A 25,592-nucleotide genomic window follows, 5' to 3' on the forward strand; every position below is an offset into this window, starting at 1 on the left:
TATTTAGACATTCATTACAAGGCATTTTCTGTATAAAGAGCCCATATTCATACAGATCTAGCGAAAGATTGTCAAGCTCAATGCAACCCTGCATTGCGCAAGTTGTTTCGTAAATATATATATTTTAGTCTCTTTACTAAATATCTGATATAATTTAAATAAAAATCTTCAATTATTTTCGAATTTGTAGCGCAAAAAACTATGTGCAAGTTGTTGGGGGCGGTGATAAAAATACAAGAAAGACTGACAGTATTATTCCCAGTTTATACGGTTAAATCAAATGAGCCACCTGCTGCAATTTGGTCGGGGTTTATATACGGTTGCTGTTTTTCACAAGGTTATGGGCATTAAACTCATATTCTGAAAAGGCTTCTATTAGTTGTTAAATCCCTGCATGACATCAGCAACTAAACATCTTTCTTTAACTTTTGAGTTATTCCATGAATTCAGGTAATTCATTGCGTAGCTTGTTTGAAACAAACAATACTCAGGTTCCCATAACTCGCCCCAGCAGCGTTCGCCAGATATAACACCGCGCCATGTGTAACGGGATATGTAGTTTAATTGGGAAAACAATCAGTTGGATTGACTGCACGCTCAATTAGGCAGACACCATTTCCCAGTACACTCCAACAGTGTTTCCGGTGGCATGCAGAGGAAAGCTTTCTGGGAAATGTCGTTATAGCAAAACCCAATGTTACTTATCTCTAAGGCGCGTTAGTTTCAAAAAGACTACAATATTCGTGATGCCTAGCGTATAAAGTAAACAGAGAACTGTCAAACCGCAAAGTCGCCATTTTAACTGTAGCCTTAAAATGGCTGAAAAATGCAAGGGAGAGGTAGGAATACGGACAAGGTTTTGTTTTTAAGTTGAAACAGACTGCCGTTTAGTATTTATTATAAGGTTAAATGGCTAAGGGAAGAGCGGGGCGCAAGTAAAATGGATGTTAAAACTGCGGTTTTTAACGCGGCTAGAGATGGGAAGCTGAAACTTATACAGAAGTTGCTGAGCAACAAAAGTCCGGAGGAGTTGGAAGCGCTTGCGGAGGAGAAGACGCAGGGAGGCACCCCGCTCCTCATCGCTTCCCGGTACGGTCACCTAGAGGTGGTGGAATACCTCCTCGAGCACTGTAAGGCTAATGTGGAGCTCGGCGGCTCCGTTAACTTTGATGGCGAAACGATTGAGGGAGCGCCCCCTTTGTGGGCGGCTTCGGCCGCGGGTCACCTGCCCGTGGTGCGAACGCTGCTGAAGCACGGCGCATCGGTAAACAACACCACGCTGACTAACTCCACACCGCTGCGTGCAGCCTGTTTCGATGGCCACCTAGAGATCGTCCGCTACCTGGTGGAACACCGCGCCGATATGGAGGTGGCTAACCGGCATGGCCACACTTGCCTGATGATCTCCTGCTACAAGGGCCACAAGGAGATCGCCAAGTTCCTGCTGGAGCGAGGTGCGGACGTCAACCGCAAGAGTGTAAAGGGCAACACTGCGCTGCACGACTGTGCGGAGTCTGGAAGTCTGGACATCATGAAGATGCTGCTGAAATGCAACGCACGCATGGAGCGTGATGGTTATGGCATGACTCCGCTGCTGGCCGCCAGTGTGACGGGTCACACCAATATCGTGGAGTACCTGGTGCACCAGCCACGCTCCACCAGGGAGGAGCGCGTTGACGCCCTTGAGCTGCTGGGCGCCACCTTCGTGGACAAGAAGCGAGACCTGCTGGGTGCCATGCGCTACTGGCGCCGCGCCATGGAGCTGCGACAGCCGGGCGACCGTGTTGGGGCCCTGCTCAAGCCACCGCAGGGGCCCCTGGTGCCTGCGTATGACTGCGCTCGGGAGGTGAACAGCCTGGAGGATCTGGAGGCGCTCATAACTGACCCTGATGAGATGCGCATGCAAGCCCTGCTGGTTCGCGAACGTATCCTGGGCCCCTCACACCCAGACACCTCTTACTATATCCGGTATCGCGGTGCCGTCTACGCCGACTCTGGTAACTTCGAGCGCTGCATCAGTTTATGGAAGTACGCGCTGGACATGCAGCAGAGCAACTTGGACCCATTGAGCCCCATGACGGCCAGCAGCTTCCTGTCCTTTGCCGAGCTTTTCTCCTTCGTGCTCCAGGACCGTGCCAAGGGCACCCTGTCCACGCGGGTCACCTTCCACGACCTGATGGGTGTGCTGAGCAAGAGCGTGCGCGAGGTGGAGCGGGCGGTGGCGCAGCGTGACGGAGCCCCTGAGGCGCCCCAGTTCACCAAGGCACTAGCTATCATCCTGCACCTCATCTACCTGCTGGAGAAGCTGGACTGCACAGCCGAGCAAGAGCACCACAAGAAGCAGACCGTCTACCGACTCCTGAAGCTCAACCCCCGGGCCCGAAACGGCTACAGCCCGTTGCACATGGCTGTCGACAAGGAGACCACAGCGGTGGGCCGCTACCCGGTGGGCCGCTTCCCGTCACTGCCGGTGGCCAGCCTGCTGCTGGAGTGTGGAGCGGACGTGGACTCGCGGGACTGCGACAACAACACGCCACTGCATGTGGCAGCTGCTAACGGCTGCCCGGAGATCATGAGCGTGCTGGTGCGGGCTGGCGCCCACTTTGACGCCACCAACGCAGAGCGCAAGGCTGCCTACGAGCTGCTGGATGAGCGCAGCGCCGGCCGGCACGCGCTGCACCCCCTCAACTACGTCACCCTGCAGTGCCTAGCGGCCCGAGCCATCGAGAGGCACAGACTGCCGTACAAGGGGCTCATCTCCGAAGAGATGGAGGCCTTCATCGAGCTGCACTGACCCTCTACCCCATACCTAAACTTCCATCTCTCCCATTCTCGCTCTGCCATCCCCCCCCCAGGCTTAGACCAAATCAAAGCAATAACCCCACTAATCAAAGATGACAAACCGACCCTCATTGGTTTCCTTTCTTTGTAGACTTTTTTTAAAAGAGATTTTAAAGCAGAAACCTTGACGCATCAGGTTGGGTTTTTTGCTCTTAGCAGGTGGGTCAATACTTCTGATTTGATTTAAGCTGCTGCGGTACCTTCTTCTCTTGCTTTCTGTTGTTCATGACCCTGTCCCATCTATCCTGCACCAGATGGGGCAGCTTGATTTGCAGGTAGTGACAGGTAGTAAATAGGGGTGGGGCAGCAGGGGAGTGGCCCTTGGGGAATTGTGCACTTTGATAAACGCATGCGATATGGTATTCGGAGTGGAGGGTTCGTTTGTTCACTATCGCTCCTGTACCAAGTTGGTCCATCAGCTTCCATGGGGTAAATCAGATGAGCTCTCTGGCCATCGGCTACCCTTTAATTGATGAATCTCGGAACGAGAGGAGAACAGAATACAGTGCCAAATTGCCGCTGGGTGTGTCCTCTCTCTGGGCGTCGACTATTTCAGACCCTCTGAGTGGCCTGGTCGCTTGGCTCCAAGGATAGCTGGCTCAGGCTCCTTCTCGGAACATCAGGAACCCTTCCACCCTTGACATGGGTCTTCTACTCGAAACATCCCGGAATGAGTTTGGGCGACCCTGCCCAAGCCGTACAGGTAAACCAGCATCTGGACAGTGGCGAGAGACACGATCTTACAGTATTTGATTTGATTAAAGTGGAGGATTTCTTTAATCTTAACTGGGATAGCCTTCTACAAGGATAATTACAAGGAACTGGATGAAACTGGTATTGAAAGCCTCAGATGACGGCAGTAATTTAAGGAGTCTGTAAAAGTTTACTTCAGTGTCAGCATTTATAGGAATGTACACTTCTATTGAACAGGGACTGTCTATTATATCCATTTGCTGATGGATTGCAAAATTGGATAATGTACTATATTTGCCTTTTAGTCTTATTTTTATGCATTTTAAGATGTTTTTTTCCCCGTTGTTTAAATCAACCTTATTTAAAGCACTTTGAAAAATAGTAGTACTTTATTTTGCATCCAGACCATGCACTCTAACTCAGAGTTACCTGTTTAACAGACTGATTACCGTTTAACACCTTATGGTCAAAAAATACATTTGAGGTGCCTGAATAAAATTCAGAATCCAGTGACGTGTTTGTGTTGTCAATGCAAATGCATGAGGACAGCGGGAATCCGGACGCCTTGTTCCGTTTAAAGCCAGCGCACGGGAACATCACCTTGGAAACCGAACAACACATGTCAGACATAATGAGAGTTGACGAAAGGTCGCCAAGGGTAGCATTCAACAGGGAGGAGGGTCTCCGGAATCAAAGGCTGATGAGGAAAACCTAATTTTTCTTTGATAATCGGCTGAGTTTACCGTAACGCTTCTAAAGAGGGTAATTTTAGAAACTAAGGTGTAATATTTCTCCATGAACAGTAATGCAGCACATGGAGCAGGGCAGAAGCTGGGGCCGCTAGCCTGGGTCAGGTGTGGGTGATTGTTCCACCTGAGGTCCAGGAGGAAGTAACTTCTTGACGTCTGGAGCCATCAGCCAATTACTTAGAAGAACCAGTGGCTAATATGAATGGCTGTGTCAACAGTACAGCCACTTTCTGTAGCTGACTGGGGATCAGCGGTGTCTCTGATGGGATCAGTGAGGTGGGGGGGAGGAATTTTGTCATTTACTGCCTCCTCTGCCATTGCTGGCTGAAATTTATTATAACGCGTATTTCTGGACAGCTTTATGACCTTAGTCTTCCTTCATCAGCTTCTCCTGTCTCCCCACTGCCAAAGGAATCATTTTCTGGCTGCGTCACTGTTCAGGACAGGGCTGTAATGGCACGGTGTGATGAAGGGGCCGCCAGCCTGACAACTGCTGTTATTCATAGCGCCTGGGCTGCTCACGCCCTTTTTATAGACATGGAAAAGGAGTAATGAAAGTGAAGAGTTCCAGTCCAGGAGGCTGCCCAAGCGGATGGGCAGCGGAATTGGACTCCCCGTCCTCTCGCGTCTTCTGAACAAACATGCAGGAGGAGCTAAACCGATAGAAAAACACAAGCATGGCTTTAATCTACACCTCTGCAGCGCAGCCTCCGATTCGCCGGGTAACACGTTGCGTTCATGTTTAAAAAAAGAAAGTTGGCCGCCGACACCCCGAGTAAACTGCCCTGGGAGCACACAGGCGCCTCTTCTGTGTCCTAATTATAGTTCAGATGCGTAAATACGGACACATTAGCGACCGCGAACACAACACCCTGATCATCACAGCTGGAGGCGCTGGAATTTTGACCACTTCCGTCCAGGACTTTTTTTTTTTTTGCCCCTTTTTGGCATAACACCGGGCATTAAGGCCAATCGCCATGTGTCTATGTGACTCCATCAGCCAAACTGGCGAATCCTGCAGTAACATCTTAGCCAGTGACGCGCCTCCATGTCGGACACGTTGGCAGGTCACAAGTTTAATTGGCAATCAGCACCGTGGTTTCTCTGTGGCCTGTCTGCTTCTCGTTCCTTTGATCGCCAGCATTTGTCTCAAAATGTGGTTGCGTGTTTTACCGATAACATAAAATTGAACCAAAAAACCCCAAAAACTTTGAATGTGGAACCTACCAAAAACCAGAAGTTACCCAATGACAGTAATTCTCTAAAAGTGCCAGCTGTTAAGACCTTTACACTAATTTAACACTGGTCAAGGTGGTTTGCGTGAACAGTCAAATTGAAGCTAAAGCAAAGTGAGTATATATATGATTGTCTTAATGATCGCGGAGAAATCTGATTATGTCAGGTACTAAGAGCAATTATCCATTTGAACGTAGTTCCAGGTTTATCTGAGGAGATGTCATGATTCCTTCACAGGCTCTGAATGAAACACATCGCTTCAGTCGCCGATTATTCAGCCCCAGCGACATGCTAATGAACAAAACAGCCGACAAATGTCATGTTGATAGATCCCAGAAACCGATTCAATCGTGATAACGCAACAAAAGCATATGTTACTTAATTACCTGCCTGCCGTTATGAATAAATGCCACTAAATTTGAAATATAAGGACGAGCTACAAAATTATCCGTAGACGCGTGATTTCACCTCATTGTTGAATCAGTAACATGCGGTAAATATGCTACCAATGTTTTTGTATGCTGTTTGAATGTAAAATGCAAGTACACCGTTATCAGTAGAAATTCTTAATTGTGGTTTCGCACGATTTATTATTTACTCAGTGACAGGGACACGTTGTGCAGTTGTTAAGGAGTAAGGACCTTGTTGGACCTGTATTCATATTTACTTTACGGTATGTTTTTAAAGAATTAACAACCCTAAATATTAAATATTACAGTTTTATGAATGTATATTGTTAGTGATTCCCATGGGAAATGTATATTCTCTTATCTAAACCCCTCAAACATAGATTACCTTGGCAGAATTATTTTTTACTGTTTACTGCAGAAGTTGCTGCTTTTTCCAGGTCAGAGGTAAAATCAGGCTTCGAAACTCCTGGTGGGCGGGATTACTATGCATTGTCAATCACTGCCTGGTTTAACCCAATGAGACCCCACAGAGTAATCTATAGGCCTGTCTGAGATTGGCAGCTCGTGATAATCCCACCCCCTGTGGGTTTCAAAGAGACTCCTCTCTTCTCATGAGTTTTTCCTTTAAGCCGAAGAGATGAGGTCTTCTGTGTCCAGGGAGGTATTGCTAATGCTTTTTTCATAAGGTAGCGCCAGCCATTCTGGATATGATTTAGTTAGAAGGTTATAATACACTTGAAAAAGAAGAGAACAGAGTTGAATTATAGGAATTGTAGAAAAACATGTTTTCCTGACTGTTTACTTCCTGCCACCAGACCTACAATGCCAAAATTACGTCAATGCTGTAGTGTCTCATATTTATAGATCAAAGTAGTCATGAAACCATCGCCATCAGTAGGAACAAATCTGTTCTTTGATCGATGTTTAACACTGGGTTGATTAAATGCCTTGTCTTTCCTTGTGTTTTCTTCTTTGCTATTCAATCAGTATGAAGTTGAAGGCAGTCTAAAGGAATTACGTCATTAACAAATGAAAAAAAAACCATAGCGCCACTTCCCTGGAATGCGTGCAGCAATATATACTCCTGAAGTAATTCGGCAGCCACTTAGCATGCTAAGTAGTGGTTAGCATGTGGTATATTGTTTGAATTTAGGAATCAAATTAAGCTATTAAATCTTCCGTCCAAGAAGAACAAGGAAGAATTTACACGGATGAAGTATATTAATGATTATGGTGCTTTTGTGCCATTAATGAATAATGAAATGGCGGTTTTGTATTAAGTATAATCCGCTATATATAATAGTAACTAATCTTCATTTTTCTGAAGGTCTCCTCGTCGACTTGAAGAATAGCGACACTTCAGATTTCGTGATTACACGCGCTCCACTATTGTAATTTATGTAGTTGCCACAACCAACAGGTGCAAAGCACGTTCGGCTGAAGAACAATGATGCTGGCTAGCTGTGTGTTGGAAGAACAAGATCATTAAACATAACACATGTCCATGTTCACGAGACAGAGGCGGACTCGTGACCGTCCATTAGGGGAGGAGCCATTCCTTATGAATCTGTCTATTTATGAAAAAAATGAACCATTTGTGTGATTTGAATGTCTGATTTGATTTCCTTAAGCATGCTCCAGTACTTTAGCACGACTTCCCATTGAATGTCGTATTAAATGCCTAGAGTGTTCGGTTTTTTTGCCGGATGCGGTAAATGATGTGCTGGGCAATAAACCACAAAACAAAGCCGTTCCATGAAATAATATGCATCATAATGTAGAACAATGTGTTGAATAGCACACTATTCCCACATGTTTTATAGCTGTTCGGTAAGTTCTGGTAGACAGAAATGCGGACCAAAGCGGACCAGCAGAGGGCGTTACTGTGACACGTCGGACAGCAGAGCCAGCGCGGCGCTTAAGTAAGCGGCCAATGTTAAATGTCAGATACGCTTTTTCTTTATGTTTTCTCAAAGGTTCAGCTTAACGAGTTACGCAAAAGTGTATTTATCCGAGTCACATTTAATTGGCATTCCAGTGCAATGGTCCATGTACAGCTTTTTTCGTGTCCTGTTGCACCTTGCAGGTAAAAAGTTTTTACCCAATATAAAGAGTCACACTGAACCGTTAGGCTATTATAAAACATGAAGTACAACCAAGACCATGTTGCAGTAATGACTTGGACCTATTTCCCCAGTCACTACTGTGCTACTGACACGCAAGGCAAGTTCCCATCACGGTGGTGCTGTACGGTTGTTTTCTCTGTGTGTACTCTGAACCTCATTTTAATTCATAAAGTCTGGCATTACATCACTTTTATTCACTTTTCCACCCCCTCGGACACACGGCGAAGGGGAACCCGAAAGCTTAACCTGTAGTGTATGTTAGACATGCGCTCTGGTGATTCATTGTTTTGGATTATCTACACGGCGCTACCGAATTTATTTTGTGATTTTTTTTATGCTCTTCGCGTTGTTCAAAACCGATGACACGCTGCTGCAAAACTCCAGGCTCTTCATACAAGAAAAACATTGTGAAATAAAATGAGATGCATGTACGACCTAGCACTTGGGTGTATGGTTGGTCGTGGAGGGAGCGGTGATTGCAACGAAGGAAAAGTAGGCCTAACTAAACTAAAAATGCATTTGAACGGAGTACTTATTGAGTCTATTTCTAGTCTTTTAAAATTCAGGTATTTTATATAGAATATTTAAAGCATCTTATACATACAATTCAAAAAGCTTTTTTTGACATCTGTTTAACTGCCACTGTTTTGTATTAGGCCCAAAATGTGATTCAGTACACAGATAAACTGTTCGAGATCTTGGTTCATTAAAATGCATCGTAAAAGCCGATAAAACTCTGCAGGACGTATGTTGTGAATGATAATTCATGTCCTCGGGTGTGGCTCTGAATCAGTTTTTCTACCCTAAATACGCAATACTGTCTTCTTTATAAAAGTGGCTTAAACGATGACTGCACGCCTGAGGGTGCTTCCCAAATTGAGTCCCTAAAGAGACTTGATCTTGCCAACAACATATTCTAACGTGACGCCATCAGTGACGCTTCTGAATTTCCAAATGACGTCGCTCTGTGAGGAACGAGCCGCGGATTAACTCGTTTCGGGCTCCCTGACGTTCCGGGGGCCCTGGGGGTCCTGTGTGCTGTTCTGTGTTTCCCCTCTCTAGCTTGATGCGTGTAAAATACAGGAAAGCCGACTCCCGTGTGTCCTGATGCACAGCATTGCGTGGTTAATTTGATCGATTGTGCTTTCTATTTTAGGCTGCGGTCTTATACTATCAGCTCGCCTGGTTTACTCTGTCTGGTTTAATCTTTTATTTACGCTTTTCTGCTCCGAGGATATGGAGCTTGGAATTTTTCATCTTTTGATGCATGATTATATAACGAAGCCTTAATTAGCCACTGGTTTCAACTTAGGGCTTTTATAAAATCAAAGTTCCCTTGATGGTGTTGTTTAGCTGGTTTTTTTATACGGATGCTGGATGTTTTGTTATGCATTTAATTGTTTTGAATGAGATAATCAATCTGTTGTGGGCAACTGAGAGTCCGTTATGAAGGCTGCAGAGAGATGCATGCCGTCGACGACTTATCGATCCCTTAACTTCGCCTGCTAGACTTTTTAACTGAATGAAAGGAAAAACGTCGTGCTATTAATATATCAGCTGGATGTGTCTGTTACGTTAAGTGGTCTGTTTGTGGTTATGAAGTAGACAAGTTTATCCTCCATGTGTATTATTTGCTAACTTTATACCATTTTAAAATAACACCCACGTGCGTTGAAACACTATAGGTCCGTCAAACTCCAATTCGGTGAAACCCTCTGCTTTATGCTTTTCAAGTAAATTCCTTTATTGCATGGGAAGCATTTGCCGCAAACCAGTACCTCCATAATTTTACCCCTCAGCGATTGTGAATGCAATATTATATAGACAGACTGGTCGTATTAAGTTATGTTTCAATGTTACTGTATATTGTGAATCGAAATGCTGCGACTGTACCTGTAGGGGGCAGCAGCTCGTGTTAAAAATTCATGCCAGTCGCGAAGAAGCCTCTGCTCATGAGCGTTTTAATTCAGTTTTGCTCTCATTAAATGGTCCTTTCTCCTAAAGATCATGCCCATTCATTTGAAGAATGCTCTGAATGTCAGCTGATGACTACGGCGATCTTTAAACACGGAGAACAGAGAGGCTAGGTGCTAATTGCTGAAGTCAGGGCCGGTTTGTTAGCTGCCCTGTGGCTGCAGGTAAAGCGGAATGTGAATCGCACCCAAAAAATGGGTGAAGCCGGGTTACGGATAAGAAGCCCCGATTTTATTGAATGTGGATGATGCCTGTTCAGCCTGCCTTACTATTTATTAACTTGGCATGTTGAATATGCTTTAGTATAATGAGTTTTGAACCCATTCATAAAAGCAGTGGTCACCAACTGGCTGACACTGGACCGAAACTGGATTGAATCTAGGTTGTCTAATAATCTGGATGCAGCGGACCTTGGCCTTGTGTTGCTGATGCATACGACCCTCGGAGGAAATCATTGGGGTCTCTGCTATAGATTATTATGTATTTTGGTTCATCTGTCCAGTTTAGTCATTTACAGATTTTAATTTTTTTCACTTCAGTTCTCACTTCATATCTCAGATTTGATTTCCCCTTTTGTATTAATACATGGTCATGGTTGATGGCTTCACTTGCTTGTTTCCTTCTCAGCTAATTATATGATCGCTCAGTTTTCCTTGAAAATGTCATCTACGTTATAGTAAATGTTTTTTGCTTTTCATTTTCCGGAGGGGAATAATTGGTTTGAAAATTCGAAATATGAGCAGCATTTGTGTGTAGTTATTGTAGGAATCTTTTTGAATAAATACAACCCGCTTATTTATTATTTATTTTTTTTGGGGGGGTGGGGGAAACAACCACAGTCTCTCAGTGGAGTAGTTCTGCTGTAAAGGCTGTGAACTTTGACCCTGACATTTAAAACATACAAACGTTAGCTCCATTCACAGTGATCCATGTGCCTTGTTAATAGGTGTAATTTCTAATGGAAAGCACACCCCAAATCGCATTGTTCCTTATAGCTGGAACTGCATTGCGTATGTTAGAACTGAGCTGCGTTTTTCGCAAACCACCTGCTCTTCTTCAGCGCTCCAGTTTCAGGAGTTCAGCGTGTCACACAAACATTACACTCCAGTGAAACGTTTACCATTCGCAGCAGCAGGCTGTACGGCTCTTCCCCCATTTGTCACTGTAAGTTGCTGTCGGTGCTGAAGTGCATGCAGAGCTTAATCAAATTCATGGTTTTGTTTAGGGAGAATGCAAGATGGATTAGTATGTGCTGAAGTCCTCACGGTTTCTTACTGGTTCTTGTCTTTGCGCCTTATCTGTGGAGAATTTAAAACGTGCCACGCATTTGGGATGTCCCGCCCCCCCCCCCCTCCCTCCAAGCACACAGACTCACACACACAAAAACACGCAGGTTGGTATGAAGGACCAGGGAGTTTTGAGGGTCATGGCTGGATGAGGACGTCGATTCGACGAGCCATATCTGTTCATACTCCCCCTGGTGGTGAGACGCCTGGGTGACCGATGTGTGAGGGTCTCTCCTTCCTTCTCTGCCTGTTGCCCTGGTGCATTTGCGTGTGTGTGCTGGAGCCAGCCATGCATAAAGAACTCCTTGTGGCGTTCAGGTGGTTTACGTGTCCACGGCCCCAGTCCAGTGCCACTTGTGACACAGCGCCCGCTGTGAAAAGTACTTTGGTTCCTGCCCAACGCGGGCAGTGAGCTGTGTGTGAAACCCCATAAAAGCAAAGAATCCATTATTTATAGATCAAACATGAATAACCCCAGCCTGGAAATTCACAGTAAATGACTTTCTCTGCAGCTGGAGAAGTTGTACTAAATTCTCATTACGAAGCCAGTTTTTTAGTTATTAATATCTTTATATTTCTGTAGGACAATATGAAAATTGATCAGGGCACTTGGAACGGAGAAATTAATTTTTAAATACGTTTTTTTTAATGTATGCATTTGTCCAGTTGAAACATTTTTTTTCTGTAATTGTTGGCAGAATAAATACATGTATAATGAACGTTGAAAATGGCATTTCCTCATTTAGAGGAGGTTGCCATCGCACTTTATGCTGACTGCTATCGTAGAGTATTGATTCTGCATCAGCTGCAGACTGGGGGCTCTTTGGTATCCGGCCAAATGTAGATGTTTCAGAAATATGCTTTTTCTTCTCCAGGGTCAGATTTGGCACAGAAAAGCCTCTGTGGTAAATTCCTTACGTTCCAACCCCCCATACTTTGCAAACTGGTCTTTGACACGCGGTGGCTTTCCACTGAGAAATCCTTAGACGCTTTACCACTTGGTAGCATGGTCAATGGCGGTTAAGACTATGGACTAAAAACCTGAAGGTTGCTTGGTCAAATCCCAGCAGGGGGGCCTTGCAGGACTAACTTTGATCGACTTTAATTGCTCTAGTAAAATACCCATTATAAATAGATACAATTTAAATCTCTCTGGGTAAAAATGTCTACTAAGAAACTAAATATAACTGAATCTTTGCTGACCCTAGTTTAACCGTCTCCATCTCCCCTGTGGATTGAACACAAAGGCGACAGGTTGATAATAATGAAGAGATGCTCTTTCTTTTCTTGACAATGAGGAGATATTCTGAGCCAGGCTGCTATAGAGGGAATGCGGTCGGCCTTTAGCTAAACAAAAAGCAGGAATGAGGTTTGACTCTGGACATGCGATTTGGTATTAAATTTTAATCAGCGTCGAGAAACACATCACACACCACACAACCAAAATGTTACAGTGTTGAAAGAGCACTGCGGAGCAGCTCCTTATCTGACTTGCGAACAGAATGTGAACAGTAAAAAAAAAACACAAAAAAACTAATTTTAAGAGAGAACAAGTCAGCCATGGATTTCAGCCACCTTCACAGGCTGTCCGTGGATGGCTCACTTCCCATGGAATTCACACGCGGTCCCTGACTCTCATGTGAATGCATGCCTGCAATCATAAACAGATGATGGAAGTTACACCATATTACCATGTCCTGTTCACCCCAGGGAAAAATACCCCTGATTAGTACAGTGGAAATCTCAAGCGTGAGAATAAGGCCATACTTTAGCTTAATGTGTGTTTAATATAAACTAATCAGTATTCTATATATTCCAGTCTGTTATCAATATATTTAATTACCCGTGCCGTATATGCAGTTAATCAAAGCATTTAGCGATGTATATCCATACCATTTATTTGTAAAAGTCAGATTTTAAAGGATTTATTTTATTTGTGGTTAAACTTTAAAACAGGCAATATATAATGGGGGGGGGGGGGGGGTTGTCAGCCTGGACACTCTCATACCTAGTTTTAAAGAAATGATTTTAAGGAAAGGGTGTGTGTTTGCAATTGTAATGCAAGAAATACTTTGTAATCGGTAGTCTTTAAATAAAAGACCATCCTTTGAAATCCTAGAGGTCATGACCACCGAGGCCAAATGGTCAGGAGGTTTGTGTGTCACTCCTGAAGGTCACTTTAAAAGCAGGCCACATTTTTTTGGGTTCATTTAAAGGACACTTGTGTGTTCAGTCTCAGCGGTGGCCCTACCCGTCCTCTTCTCCCTGTCCTTGAGGAGTCCTGTGAAGGGGAGGTGTTGCGCAGCCTGCTCCTGCTGAATGCCCACGTGGGGCATTAAGGGAGGGGGAAACAGCGGGACTCTACACTCCTAAGCAGAGAAGCGAAGTGCAGCGTCAGAATGTGAAGTGACTGAAGCCGGTCAAAGCCGGTCAAAGCCTCCGCGTGGCCATATGGCGGCATCACGACTGTCGCAATGCCCCCACGGCAAAAATAAATGTGCAAATAATGCGAGTAAGGAAATACTTGTCGTTTAATATAATCGCAACAAATAATATGCCACATTATTATATAATAATTAAATACATAACCTAACAAAGCTGTAGGACTGTAAGAATAAATAACTGAGCAGGGATGAAACAGGAAGTTGTGCCGCTAGTCACCCGAGACAGCCGAGTAAAACGTGCTTTTTTTGTTTCCTAGACGGGGGGCGTGGTTAAATTCCAACCCACGAACTAGGGCTGTTATTAATAACGCATTATTATTCCTTGCTTCGCGTTCATTTTAGTTGTTAACTTCAAAACAGCAGTAGAATAGTTTGAGCAAAGATTGCAGTGGATGCTCATTTCTATAGTGAATATATAAGCTAAAATCTTTTTCGTGGTATTGCAGTATGATTGTATATGCGATTAATCTGTTTAAAAATTAATATCAGTGTAATACAATGTAGACTAATACAGGGATTCCCAACCCCCAGGCCACTGAACTTTGGGGGTTTGGAGGAGGGGGTAGTTGATTTCCAAAAAGTAGCTGAAATGACATTGTGCATAACTGTAGAGGTGGAATGTTCAGGACCAGAGAGTACGAATCCAGACCAGGATTTTGTTTGAACCAACCAACAGTACTCTGTGAATGTGACTTTTTAAACTGAACTGGTTGGTTGAAACAAAAACATGACCTGGATTTGTATTTTTTTTTAACCTGAACTTTCCACCTCTACATAATTGTATAAATGAGGTATAATAAAATATAATCTGCGTGAAATTCCTCTGTTCTATTTAATTTGCCAATTAGACACCAGATTTAAATCGTTCCACGTGAGATCTGTATTTAGAGCAATGGGGAATGTGTAATCCCAACTAAACAGTTTATGCGTTTTTAGTGTTTTGTTCAATAGTAGTAAGTCACGATAAAGTGCATAATAACCTCCGGTGAATATGGCACCCCCGCGGACTGGAAGTGGGGAAGCCCAGGGACGGAGTCTGCTCCGGCGCCGGGCATGTTCAGCATTAGCGTCTGGCAGGCGTAGGGGGTCCCGTAGTAGGGATACAGCTTCACGGGGATGGGCATGGTGAGCAGATCGCCCGGGTACAGGTCCCTCGGAGTCAGTTCCGCAAAGATGTAATCGGAGGGGAACCGAGGCGCTAGGAAATAAAAGAAAAAAACAAAGGTAATCCGAGATCATCCAGCCATCCATTTTCTGCGCCCACTTGTCCTGTTCGCGGGTGACCGGAACTATTCCTGGAAGTTACAGGTGCAAGGCAAAGAACAACCCAGGATGGGACGCCAGCCCATCACAGGGAACACTCACACACCATTCAGTAAACCATGCACACCTACGGGCAATTTAGTAACTCCAATTAACCTCGGCATGTTATTGGACCGGGGGGGGGGGGGGGCAGTGAACCGGAATGCATGGAAAAAACCACAACGACAAGGGGGGGAACATGCACATTCACACAAATGGAGCCCAAGTGGAGACCTCAACCCTGGTCGCAGCGGTGTCAGGCAGAAGTGCCAACCACAGCACCACCGTGCCGCAAAACTGTTTAATTTGACTGGTTGAATAATTAATTGACTTAATTCCATAAATTCAGATTAATAATTTAACCCTTGGTCGATGCAATTTCTTTCCAAACTTACTTCTATTCATAAAGGCACCGTCTTTATTGGGGTGCCACTGGGAGGCCCAGCAGTGCAGATCCTCGGCACCTGAGCCGGTTCCCTGCGCCGCAGCGCCCGCCGGGGTCCGCGCCTGTTGTGCTACTTGTCCAGCCCCGTTTCCGTGACTCGCCATCGGCGGGACTTGGGGCACATCCTCTGCCTGCGCGCTCGCCGGCTCCCCGGGTTCCGCTTCCTCCACTTGGCTTTTCTTGATGCGCCTCTGAAAAGCCATGATCTTGGTCCTCTCCGTGATGAGGGAGCACTTCCAGCAGGCGCAGTGGTGAAACTGGCACTTCCCCGCGTGCCCTTTGAGCTGCACGATGAAACCGTGGTTCCTGCATCTTGCACACTTCGGATTGCGGGTGATTTTTCCAGAGCTCTGCTGCTTTGGGTCTTTTGGCAATCTAGGCATTTTTTGTTTAAATTTACTTCACTTTGATTACAGTATGAAAACGTTTATGTTTAACCCTTTAAATCCTATTGATAATATCGGTAATGGTATGACAGTTAACAGACTGGGGTGGGGTAGATGCAATGTCACGTGATGTTAACCTTGAAACATTTTGACTGTGGGAATTGAGAAAGAGCCAAGTTCCCAGGCCAATTGAAAAAACTATTAAATTGTATTTTTTTCATGACGGTCAATGTCAAATAAAAAAATTGAGAAAGAAAATCCGGGTTGGTAGTGGAAGCTGATGAAATGTCTGTCCCTGGGCTTTGTTATTATATTTTGATCTTTTTTTTGCAACCTGTAATGATATATTTACTTACTGCAGATTAAATGCATGCAGTTGCCTCCAAGCGTGTACTGTATTCATGCTGTCTTAAAATTATCAGAAGACTAATATTAAAGAAAAATCGTTAAAGAAGGACAATCTGTCTTCAGAGGTGCGCTGCAGGTGTCGGCTCAGACTGTCAGATAGGACCGCGCGGAGGCTTTTCGAAGGGAACGTGCTCGACCAGTACAATTTGCTGGGGGGGGGGGGTCTTCTGTGATCGGGTCCCCTCGGTGCAATTCGGAATGAGGCACTCGGAAGGGAGGGATTTTCATCAATCGTTGGCGCAAAAGCTTATTAAGAGCTTATTAAGAATTAAGAGACGCCTCAGTTCACTGCTGTAGACAGGATTTAAGGACTTGCAGGTTACGGTGTTTGTTTAAAAATGTTAAGCATGATGATTGGAAGTACTCGGGTATCATTAGCGATTGTTGAGTTATTTTTTAAGAAGTTTTTTTTATTAGATCATAACTTACTGATAAGCACGACCTGGAATTGTGGTCGGTGTCTATGACATATTTAAAATCTTCTCAACAGGCATGTGCAGGCACGTACCGCTCCCTCTCTCCACCTGGCTGATTCTCACATCCACACCCATCCAGTATGGTTATTCTAAAAATGCATGATCTAATGAAAAGATATCCAAACAAAAAAAGCAGATTATGGAAAAAAAATCATAGGATGAAATGGTCTTTTCAATTGTAAGGTTTATTTACTGATACCTAAAGTGTATGCAATTATTTTGTGCCACCACTGTACTACTGGCACTGCGGTGATTGAGGCTCAGTGCGGGAAGCGAGATGAATTGTTATCCGTGCAGAATGCGGCCGATACTGATGTTTCATTAAATCTACTCAAGCATCAGATGAAGGGATCAGTAACATTGCAAGTTATTAAAATAAAAGGCAGTCTTCATGGACTGCGGTGTTGGGATACTGGGCTGATAACCAGGTCAGTTAATGGAAGCATACCTGGAAGTGCAGGATACCTGAGCAGATCTCGCCTGGAGGAGGCCACACTGTCGGATATAACGGATCGCTGCCCCCTCTGAGCATCGCTGCGGATTTGCAGCCTAAAGGTCATCTCTCCTACGCGTGACATTTGGCCATTTTGCGAACCTACAGTAGTGAATGTTAGCTGTGCCTTTCAGACACAGAAGCTAATTTTACGAATGTTATGATGCAGGATATTACCGTAACAGGGGCGGTTATGGTGGAGGGGAGTGCCAACATGCATGCCCCCCACCCCAAAAAAGTATGCTACTTGGGGCTTAAATAAAGTTATTATTATTGTCGTTGTTGTTTGTTATGTTTCATTACATTTACATATGTGGTTAACGTTTTGTGCGCTGGGAACAGGCGAGTCGCAAATAAACACATTTCCTTGACGGACTTTTAACGCGGGTGCGTCATGTAAATCCTGGAGACGCTTTAATTGATGTGCAATTGATGAATGCAAAGTTAACAGAAAAAAATGATCAAGCTTGTGTAGCACGACGGTCTAAACACGAAATCAGAGTGAGTAACATTTATAAAAACTGTAGAATGTAACTGCAAAGCATTGCATAAATAATTTATTTAGTATCGGTGTTTTCAAAATTATCGGTATCGGCCCGGAATTTTCTTAACTGTTATGGGCTGATGAGGTTATTATTGTTATTAATGCATAATCATTTTGCAAGTTTGTCGGAACCTGAAGGTTTTCAGTTTAATTTGAGTGTCTTGTGTTTTATTACGCAAATCTACTCGCTCTGGAAAATACCCAGTGTGCGTTAAGAGGGAAAACGTAATGCATATACTGAATATAGTTTTTAGCCCTTTATTTTGCATAAATGGCCAGTTAATATTCAGGTCTTATTCCAGCACTGGACTTCACAGGTAGCCTTTCATTTGTTTCGTTTAATTGAGCCTCATTCTCCCACGCCTTATAAGCATTTTATTACAATTTCCCACCCAACCCGAAAAATCCATTCAACGCTAAAGATACGATATGAAATTATTCACGTAACCTGGCCTTTCTTGAAAGGACCAAACTGGTGCCTGGTGTGTCAACGCAAGCATTTTCATTGAGCATTACTAATTTAAACTGTTTTGAATTAATGAATCTGGCAACGTGGGGTCCCGTACGTGTGTCTCCAATGTAATTTTGAACAATGAGTTTGTGTTTAATTCCTGTTCTGCATTTTCTCTGCGTTTGTCTTGTGGGGCCTGTAATCAGATATGCTGTTTGGAAATTCACCATGGCAAAGTGATGTGATTTTTTTGTACCTCCAACGGGCTGTCTAATGAATGCAGAGTAAATCGATAACGACACCTCTTCAATAAATTATAGAATGGAGATGGAGTTTGTGACGCTTTATCGTTTTCAACCTGAGTTTCTGTTTCTCTTCATTCTGGTATTGAACATGTGATGACTTAATTGCCCCCCCCATGCAGTGTGACCCTAAGCCAGCCCCTGATTGGTGGGCCCGTCTGTGGGAGGAGCTTGTGGTCGGCATGTTTTTGCAGCCTCACGGTCAGTCAGCAGCGAACTCAGGCTCATTAAGGTAAGAAATCTCAGAAGAGGTTAAAAATCATTCATTAAGTCATTAAGTGTTAAAAGTCGTCTCTGTCATTTTCTGGAGGGTAATTAAATCGGGCTTTGTCTTTGTGTGCTGAAGGTGGAAATCCTATTCTCTATTTAGTATGGGACTCAATGATTTCCTTAAGTCATGAACATTTTGGAGCCATACAATAGCCTGCAGATATGGCAGGTGACTTCCCGTTTCAAAAGGTCACTTTTCCCACCAGGGCTCTTCAACAGCACATGTTGGTTTCATGAAATAACCTGGCAGGTTTAGATGGTGTCCTTTCAGTGTCTTAGTCTAGTGTCTAGAGAATCAGCAGGATGTTTTAAATGACTTTTGCGAAACCTGGCTTCTCCTGCACTCATCCCCGCATCGGCGGCTAATTAATTCTTAGGACTGCTGTCATTATGCAGCATCCTGCAATCTGATGCACTTGCTACCATGGCAGCTTAAAAAGTATAAGCCAATGATGGTGCCGGGTTTCTGGTCACATGACCACCCCCACTTTCTGGGCCTGCGGAGGCCTGAGGATGCGAGTGAGGAGATCCCTCTGATTCGAAATGATCATAAACATGTCTAATTTAGCATGGATAGCTTGTGACTAGATTACCACTGTGTGGCTGGCGCTGGTTAAGGGGACTGCTGGCTCCTAGTTAGGTTAACTGCTGTGTTGCTGGCTCCTGGTTGAGGAGGACTGCCGTGCTACTGGCTTCTGGTTATGGGAGGTGCTGTTCTGTTGGCCACTGGGAGGAGAATATGCTGGACTGACCCGGCGAGGGAATAGAGCCAGACACCATGGTAGCTGAACAAAACACTGGGCTTATCTGCAGACCTGAGTGATTGGTCCAATGGACCCGGTGGCGGATGGTGAAGCGGGAGTTTGTCCCGCGGTGGACGAGGGGTTTTCACTGAAGCACGCATGGTGGCGGTAGCAAGCTTCAGCAGGCCGCTACAGCCGAGCTCCACGGGGGAACTGGGCCTTTCGGCGGACGGGTTAAATGAAGGTCTGACCCTTAGACTGTGGCACCACTCCATCACACTGCAGGTGTGTGCCGACCTGCAAATGGAGCCCAGCGCTGGCCAGTACAGAAACATGCGTTTTTTTTATTTATTTATTTATTTTTTTTGTGTGTGTGTCTCAAAGTCCTTTTGAGGTCAGGGAGACTGACTCTGTATCATGGGTGGGGGCGGGGGGGGATGTTCTGCCCTGTATCCCAGCAGTGAATAAAGACAGGGGTGGAGGGGGTCTGAACCAGCTGCAGGTATCTGAGATCAGAGCTGTGCACGTGGTGTAACGTCTCCGAGCATTTTGCCTGTTCCTTTTCACAGGGTGTTGAAGGTTGCGCGCTTCCCCCATCATCCAGGTCCCTCGGGTCGTGTCCGCAGAAACTGGGCCAGGCTGGTAATCTTACCGGCTACCTGTCCGGCAGGCAGTGGCACGGTGCAGACTAAAGCTGCCTTTTGAAAATGATAATGGCCCCTTCTTTTTAGCTGTCCGCCCACGTGCCTGCAGGCTTCTGGTGACATCAGGGCTCCTCCCAAAGTCTGGCGATCATACCCAGGGTGCCCCTTGCATTTTAATGATAGGCAGTGGAGGGCCAGATTGACTGGGTAATAATTCATCGGTCTTTAAGAGGCTGCCCTCCCCTCAGGCGATACCAGGGGTCACTAGTTTCAATTTAAATGCCGCGGACAATTTAGGATTTGTAATTTTAACATGACTGAACATGCAGCCCCACAAACAGACATCATCAATGCCTCCTGGGAATCCGTCTGTTTTTAAGCGGCGTTATTAGTATATTTTTTTCATTAGGGTTTTGTATTTAGTAGGTGAAGGACGTCAGAGGTTTTTGTATCCATGGAGACTGTCGGCGAGATGCTCGTAGAGAGACTTTGACACTGACGGCCACGCGGCCGTGAGTTGCGTTTGACGCGGTCTGATAAATGCGCTCCGCTGCATCGCGGCTCCGCCGCGGTCATTGATCACGGTCAGAGGCTGCCGAGTCCAGCGGGCATAAAGAATTACAGGCGTTGGATTTATTTTATTTATTTTTTTCTCGCTCCTGTACTACTGTTACCTGATGCAGTTTTTATTTGTGCTTGACGTGAATGCAATTTCCCTGCCTGAGTCACCGTTTTGCGTAAAGGTTGATGTGGGCGATTTAAGGGCAGCTGTCCATAGAGAAGGAGGCCGCCCATATTCTCTCTCTCTCCCCCAGGGTCCCAGGTTCGAGAGGAGGCTCTTCTGTCTTTAGTCTAAAACATTTCGCTCATCCTTGCATAGGATTGGTGGGGGGTGATTCGCACCCGCGCCATCCTGAGAGATTTTACAATTTTTTTTATTTCTGCATTGGTCCCCTGTCTTGCTCATTTCCAAAACTGTACTAGTAATCACTGGGTCATTTAGGACTGAATGTTTCGCTACAAGATGTTTGAATTGCTCTTCCTCTTAATGCCTGTCTTGGCCTGAACTCCCCTTTCTTGGTGAGGTTTGGAGAGTCCTGCATGTCTGCTAATGCATAGAATTTTTATTTTGCATTCGTTGGGCCGAGTCACACGCATTCCTTTAATCCATCATGAAAGTGCCAGGGAAGGAAAGAGAAGAACGTAGCGTAGGGATTGAGTCTCGGACCCTCACACGGCTTTTTGCAGACAGCTGCCGTCAGGTTTTATCAAACATATTCAGTACAGCCCTGGATTTCGCGGCTGGAATCCTCGGCGAGGTCATTCATTGTTCACCTTTTTTTTTTGCTGAGGCAGCTGATCCAGGGCGTGTTCCGGACGTGCGACCGCGGTGTCTGGTGACGCACGTGCTGAGGGCCTCTCTGCCGTCATGTCAGCCTGGATGCGACAGCACAGGTCCGCTGGCACCGTCCATGAGACTCTCGTCGATGACAAACATAATCTGGTGAGAAACTCGGCCATTTACAACTGGAAGGCGTACTTCGAGAAGGAAACGTCCTTTTTCAGGTCACGCATTCACTTTGTGTTCTGAGAGCATAACATGAGTTTTCATCATATCTAAACCAACTGAACGTGGAGAGATCATACATGGAAATATGTCTTTCATAAGAATTATATAAAAGCAATATTAATATTAAATATCATCAAGCAATAAACATGCATTTCCTACTAGAGCCATATGTTGCCCCGTATGGTAAAATGTAACGCTCATGTAAATGTGCTTTTCTGCAGGCTTTGTCATGTATGACTGAAATAACAAAATGCCTTATGAACTTCACTGGTTTTGCAGATGATCCACGTCTATTATTGAAAGTTCTAGATCTCCTATGATTCCGATTCTCCCCGTTAGAAGCCAAACAGCATGTGATGGACCTGGAGCAGTGTTATCGACAGGGTAAGATCACGCCTTTGGAGCATAATTTACATACACCAGAGATGACCCCCCCACCCCCCCCCCCCCACAACCACATTTTCAACTCATGGGTGCAGAGCAGCAGCCAGTCAAGATCCTCAATTTCTGACTGCGGCGTGACTTAACCGCGAAGTTGACCGCAGATGCTGAGGTTTGATTTCCGGGCCGACGCTGGGAGCTGAGATGGTGCCGCGCTGCCTGTTGCCTCAGGCCTGTCTCTCATTCCTCGGTCTCCTCTCTGCTTTTGTTGCACCAATATGAAATTCAAATGGTTTGACTTGGGGCCTGAGAATTGCTTAAAACCACTTCGGAGTCATAATATATGTAGATACTGTTTACACGCGTTCCTTCCCGATATCACAGGGATAGAGGAAATCTGTTTAATTTTCATATACTGGGCCTTAGGCTGACTGTGCTAAAAATATACAGTGAGTAACACAGCACCTTTTAGCGAGTGAGTAGGATTATCCTCCCCCTGGGGCTTAGCTATAGCTAATAGTATCGGTCACATACAGTTTAGTAGGTCTGGAGAGTCTATGTGGAAATATCACCTGATGCCGAGAGAGAGTGACAGGTTTTTAATCAGCTGGAACGGATTTTACACCTTGTGATTTTTGCAGAAAATAAACTAATGCCGAATTGAACTGTAATATATGTGAGTGTGATGCGCATGGAGGAAGCATCAGTGACATTTTCTTATAGAGGTGAGAGCTGCATCTCAAAGCAGGAAGTTGCAGGTTGTAAGTTTTTCCACAAGAGAAGTGCTGAGCAGCCTGTTTACTTATTGGAATATATTTCTGGGTGTTTTTGGGATGCTTTCCGGAAGCGCCTAGGAGAGGCGTTTCTGCATGGAAAGGTCTCTCTCGGAAACCGTATTGGAATCCGTGTGGTGTTCTGTCAGTCCCATTTTTTGCCAGCAGAGATGATAGTCTGCCGGGCTGCCGGTAACACTGGGCGACTGCGATGGAATCTTCTCTAATGGAGAGAAAACGGCGGGAAAATAGGCTAGTTGACTCAATTAAGTGGGAATGGAATTTCCACAGCCTTTTAGAAAAAGAGTCTAATTATTTCAAATTCTCAAGGGACTTGGAATTCAAATTATTCTGGTCTATTTGCTGAGTCCTCCACACAAAACCGTCTAGTCCCAAGTAAAGTTTTTCTTGGCCATTATGAAGAGAAGATTGGAACAACCCAGTCAAGCAGGTTGCTCTAATCTTCCTGTTGGTAAATTGCTTTTGGATTTAGTTTTTGCTCTGACTGATCAGTTCCTCCAAACAGTCCCCGTAATTATTCAGTAACACAATGTTTTTCGATGAGGAGTAAATTGAGCGAAAAGCATCCCTGCGATCTATTTGCAGCAGGTGAACTTTCTTGTGGTACGATGATCAGGTGACCTTATAGGTATTATTATTAGTCTGTGCATGTTAGCAAGACTCTTGCCAAGACCACAAATACGATCTTTGCATTCTTGACATTGAGAAACACCCTGTTTGACCCTTGACCTTAGTGACCTCACTCCTGCATCTTGGCGACCTGTGATGTTTCGGCCCTTCTGGCTCATCACACAAGGAAACGCGTTGCATTCAGCGAGTGTTTTTCGATGGCTGAGCAACAGAATAGTCACATCTGCAGCCCTGAGGTTTGGAATGGCATGGGGGGGCTCACCTTTCTGTGTGTCAGTAGTCTGGGCTTTTCGCTGTAGCCCTCTGTAGCTGAGCCCAGCAGTGTTATTGGTGGGGGCGTGGCTTTTCGCTGTAGCCCTCTGTAGCTGAGCCCAGCAGTGTTATTGGTGGGGGGTGTGGCTTTTCGCTTCCACTGAGCTGGCTTTTACCTCTGCCAAGGCCCGCCGGCCCTCCGCTGAGCCGTCGTTGCTTCTCTGCACTCGCTGTCTTGCACGTGTCGAGCCTCAAGTTTCACGAGTCAGTTTCCCAAAGTGCTTCTTCCCTTGTGCCCTATAACTGCCAGCATCTCGACTCGAGTGACCTCCCCTCTGATTTCTGGAGACACGAAATCATAAATTGCATGCCAACAAACACCATCAAGTCTCTTCTCTATCCCAACTACCTCGTTTCAGATCGACCCGCTCGTCTGATGCTCATACGAAGTGACCTAAAATTAGCCCTAATATAAGGCGTTTAAATTAATTCAGGTTAAGTGATTAATTTTTAAAAATCTATATTGTTTACTGCTTCTTAAAGAATACACAATTACACTACTGCATTTCAATTCACCATTCAGTTTGACACTGCATCTATTTCCAGTTTTACTTGTTTGTCCTTATGTTTTACTGTTTTATTTATCTTTTATAGCTTTGGTGGGAAGCCCGCATGCACTGTTATTGTTCATGTACAGATGTTATTGTTCATTGTTCAGAGATTCTCTTTCTGGTGTAGGCTGCATCTAGGACTGGATCTGGCCGTCTTTGAATTATAAAACCGTGCCGGCAGTCCTGTGACACCCGCTCCCCCCGTCTTTAGATCTTTCCCTGCCGGGACGCTTGCATCAACGCCCTGGGCTTTAAAACTTCCCATTTAATGAGAACTATCTGTAAGTAGATCGTTCTGTAGTGCCATCCTGCTTCAGCGTGCATGAGAGAAACCCTGACACGTTGACCCTTAATAAAAGCACAGTTTCTGTTTTCGGTGGGGGGGCATTTGGGAGCATTTCCAAAGGTGGTGACTCCATTTAACATGAACTTCAGCCAAGGCTAAGAACCTGCAAATGTACCTGATAGACCGTGCCGGTTCTCGGGCCCGGAGTCAGATCATTGAGCAGGCGAATAAAATCAGTCTGATGCTAAGTAATTGTGAAACTGGGCACCGAAACCGCAATGAAGCCGTGGAGTGGGCGTGTGAGCATGGTGCACTCGCAGCCCACCTGAGACGTGCAAGGGGAAGGAGGAGTGATCTCTGCCACCGCTTCCCCTCTGTCCTGCTCGCAGCCAAGATCGGGCATTAAATTGAAATATACAAGGGAAGAATTTAATTTCACTGACGTCATATCCTTTTTTTAGTATCTACTCATTTTCAAACCATACTTTTTTTTTAACACCGTCTTGTGACCAGAGGAGAAGTCCGTAGGTAGTCAAGTTCTTAATCTACTTAAATTGATAAGGATCCCTCATGAAAAATTGACTTTTGGGGTAGCCCATGTTTCAGAACTACCTTGTACGATGTTTGCCAGCTGGACTTCGGTGATCCACCGACAGTACACGGCTTTGCTCCGTCTAAGCACTTCGATAGCATATTGTTGACCCTTAGCAGTGTGTTATTGTCGTGGTGGAAGGAGTAAAATCACGGACCGGCTGTGGGTCTCTGAGGCCTGGATTAGGAAACACGGGGACTCGCATATTTTAGCCAGTAGTGGTGCAGAGCTCCCAAACACAGGGTAGCAGGAT

General features: G+C 45.2%; 3 protein-coding genes across 3 annotated transcripts in view; 2 read left to right on the forward strand and 1 right to left on the reverse strand.

Annotated features, from left to right (window-relative positions):
• Window positions 1-800: 800 nt before the first annotated feature.
• Window positions 801-4,044, forward strand: fem1a (fem-1 homolog a). The gene has a single exon (XM_048988737.1). The coding sequence runs from the start codon at window positions 941-943 to the stop codon at window positions 2,792-2,794; it is 1,854 nt and encodes a 617-aa protein (XP_048844694.1). The 5' UTR covers window positions 801-940; the 3' UTR covers window positions 2,795-4,044.
• An 8,763-nt stretch (window positions 4,045-12,807) lies between these two features.
• On the reverse strand, window positions 12,808-16,018 carry LOC125716456 (doublesex- and mab-3-related transcription factor B1-like). The gene is made up of 4 exons (XM_048988752.1): window positions 15,457-16,018; window positions 14,740-14,957; window positions 13,567-13,684; window positions 12,808-12,966 (listed from the first exon to the last, which is right to left on the reverse strand). Exons 1-4 carry the CDS (start codon window positions 15,887-15,889, stop codon window positions 12,893-12,895), a joined length of 843 nt encoding a protein of 280 aa, XP_048844709.1. The 5' UTR covers window positions 15,890-16,018; the 3' UTR covers window positions 12,808-12,892.
• A 2,668-nt stretch (window positions 16,019-18,686) lies between these two features.
• The window catches only part of LOC125716443 (low-density lipoprotein receptor-related protein 8-like), a 76,627-nt gene continuing 69,721 nt past the window's right edge, over window positions 18,687-25,592 (forward strand). The window contains exons 1-3 of the mRNA XM_048988728.1: window positions 18,687-18,798; window positions 21,580-21,727; window positions 22,073-22,177. Coding sequence (XP_048844685.1) covers window positions 22,110-22,177 — 68 coding nt within the window. The 5' untranslated portion in view covers window positions 18,687-18,798; window positions 21,580-21,727; window positions 22,073-22,109. The remainder of the gene's footprint in view (window positions 18,799-21,579; window positions 21,728-22,072; window positions 22,178-25,592) is intronic.

The sequence above is a fragment of the Brienomyrus brachyistius genome, chromosome 21 (genome assembly GCF_023856365.1).
Source record: "Brienomyrus brachyistius isolate T26 chromosome 21, BBRACH_0.4, whole genome shotgun sequence".
Lineage (NCBI taxonomy): Eukaryota > Metazoa > Chordata > Actinopteri > Osteoglossiformes > Mormyridae > Brienomyrus > Brienomyrus brachyistius.

What these genes read in the sequence shown, in the direction of transcription:
- fem1a (XM_048988737.1), top strand. Translation starts at nt 941, where the DNA reads ATGGATGTTAAAACTGCGGTTTTTAACGCGGCTAGAGATGGGAAGCTG.
- LOC125716456 (XM_048988752.1), bottom strand. Translation starts at nt 15,889, where the DNA reads ATGCCTAGATTGCCAAAAGACCCAAAGCAGCAGAGCTCTGGAAAAATC. An exon ending in CGGTGCCTTTATGAATAGAA is followed by an intron (nt 14,958 to 15,456) that starts GTAAGTTTGGAA and finishes TTTATTTCCTAG; the next exon opens with CGCCTCGGTTCCCCTCCGAT. An exon ending in GGGTGCCATATTCACCGGAG is followed by an intron (nt 13,685 to 14,739) that starts GTTATTATGCAC and finishes TTCTCTGCTTAG; the next exon opens with GAGTGTAGAGTCCCGCTGTT.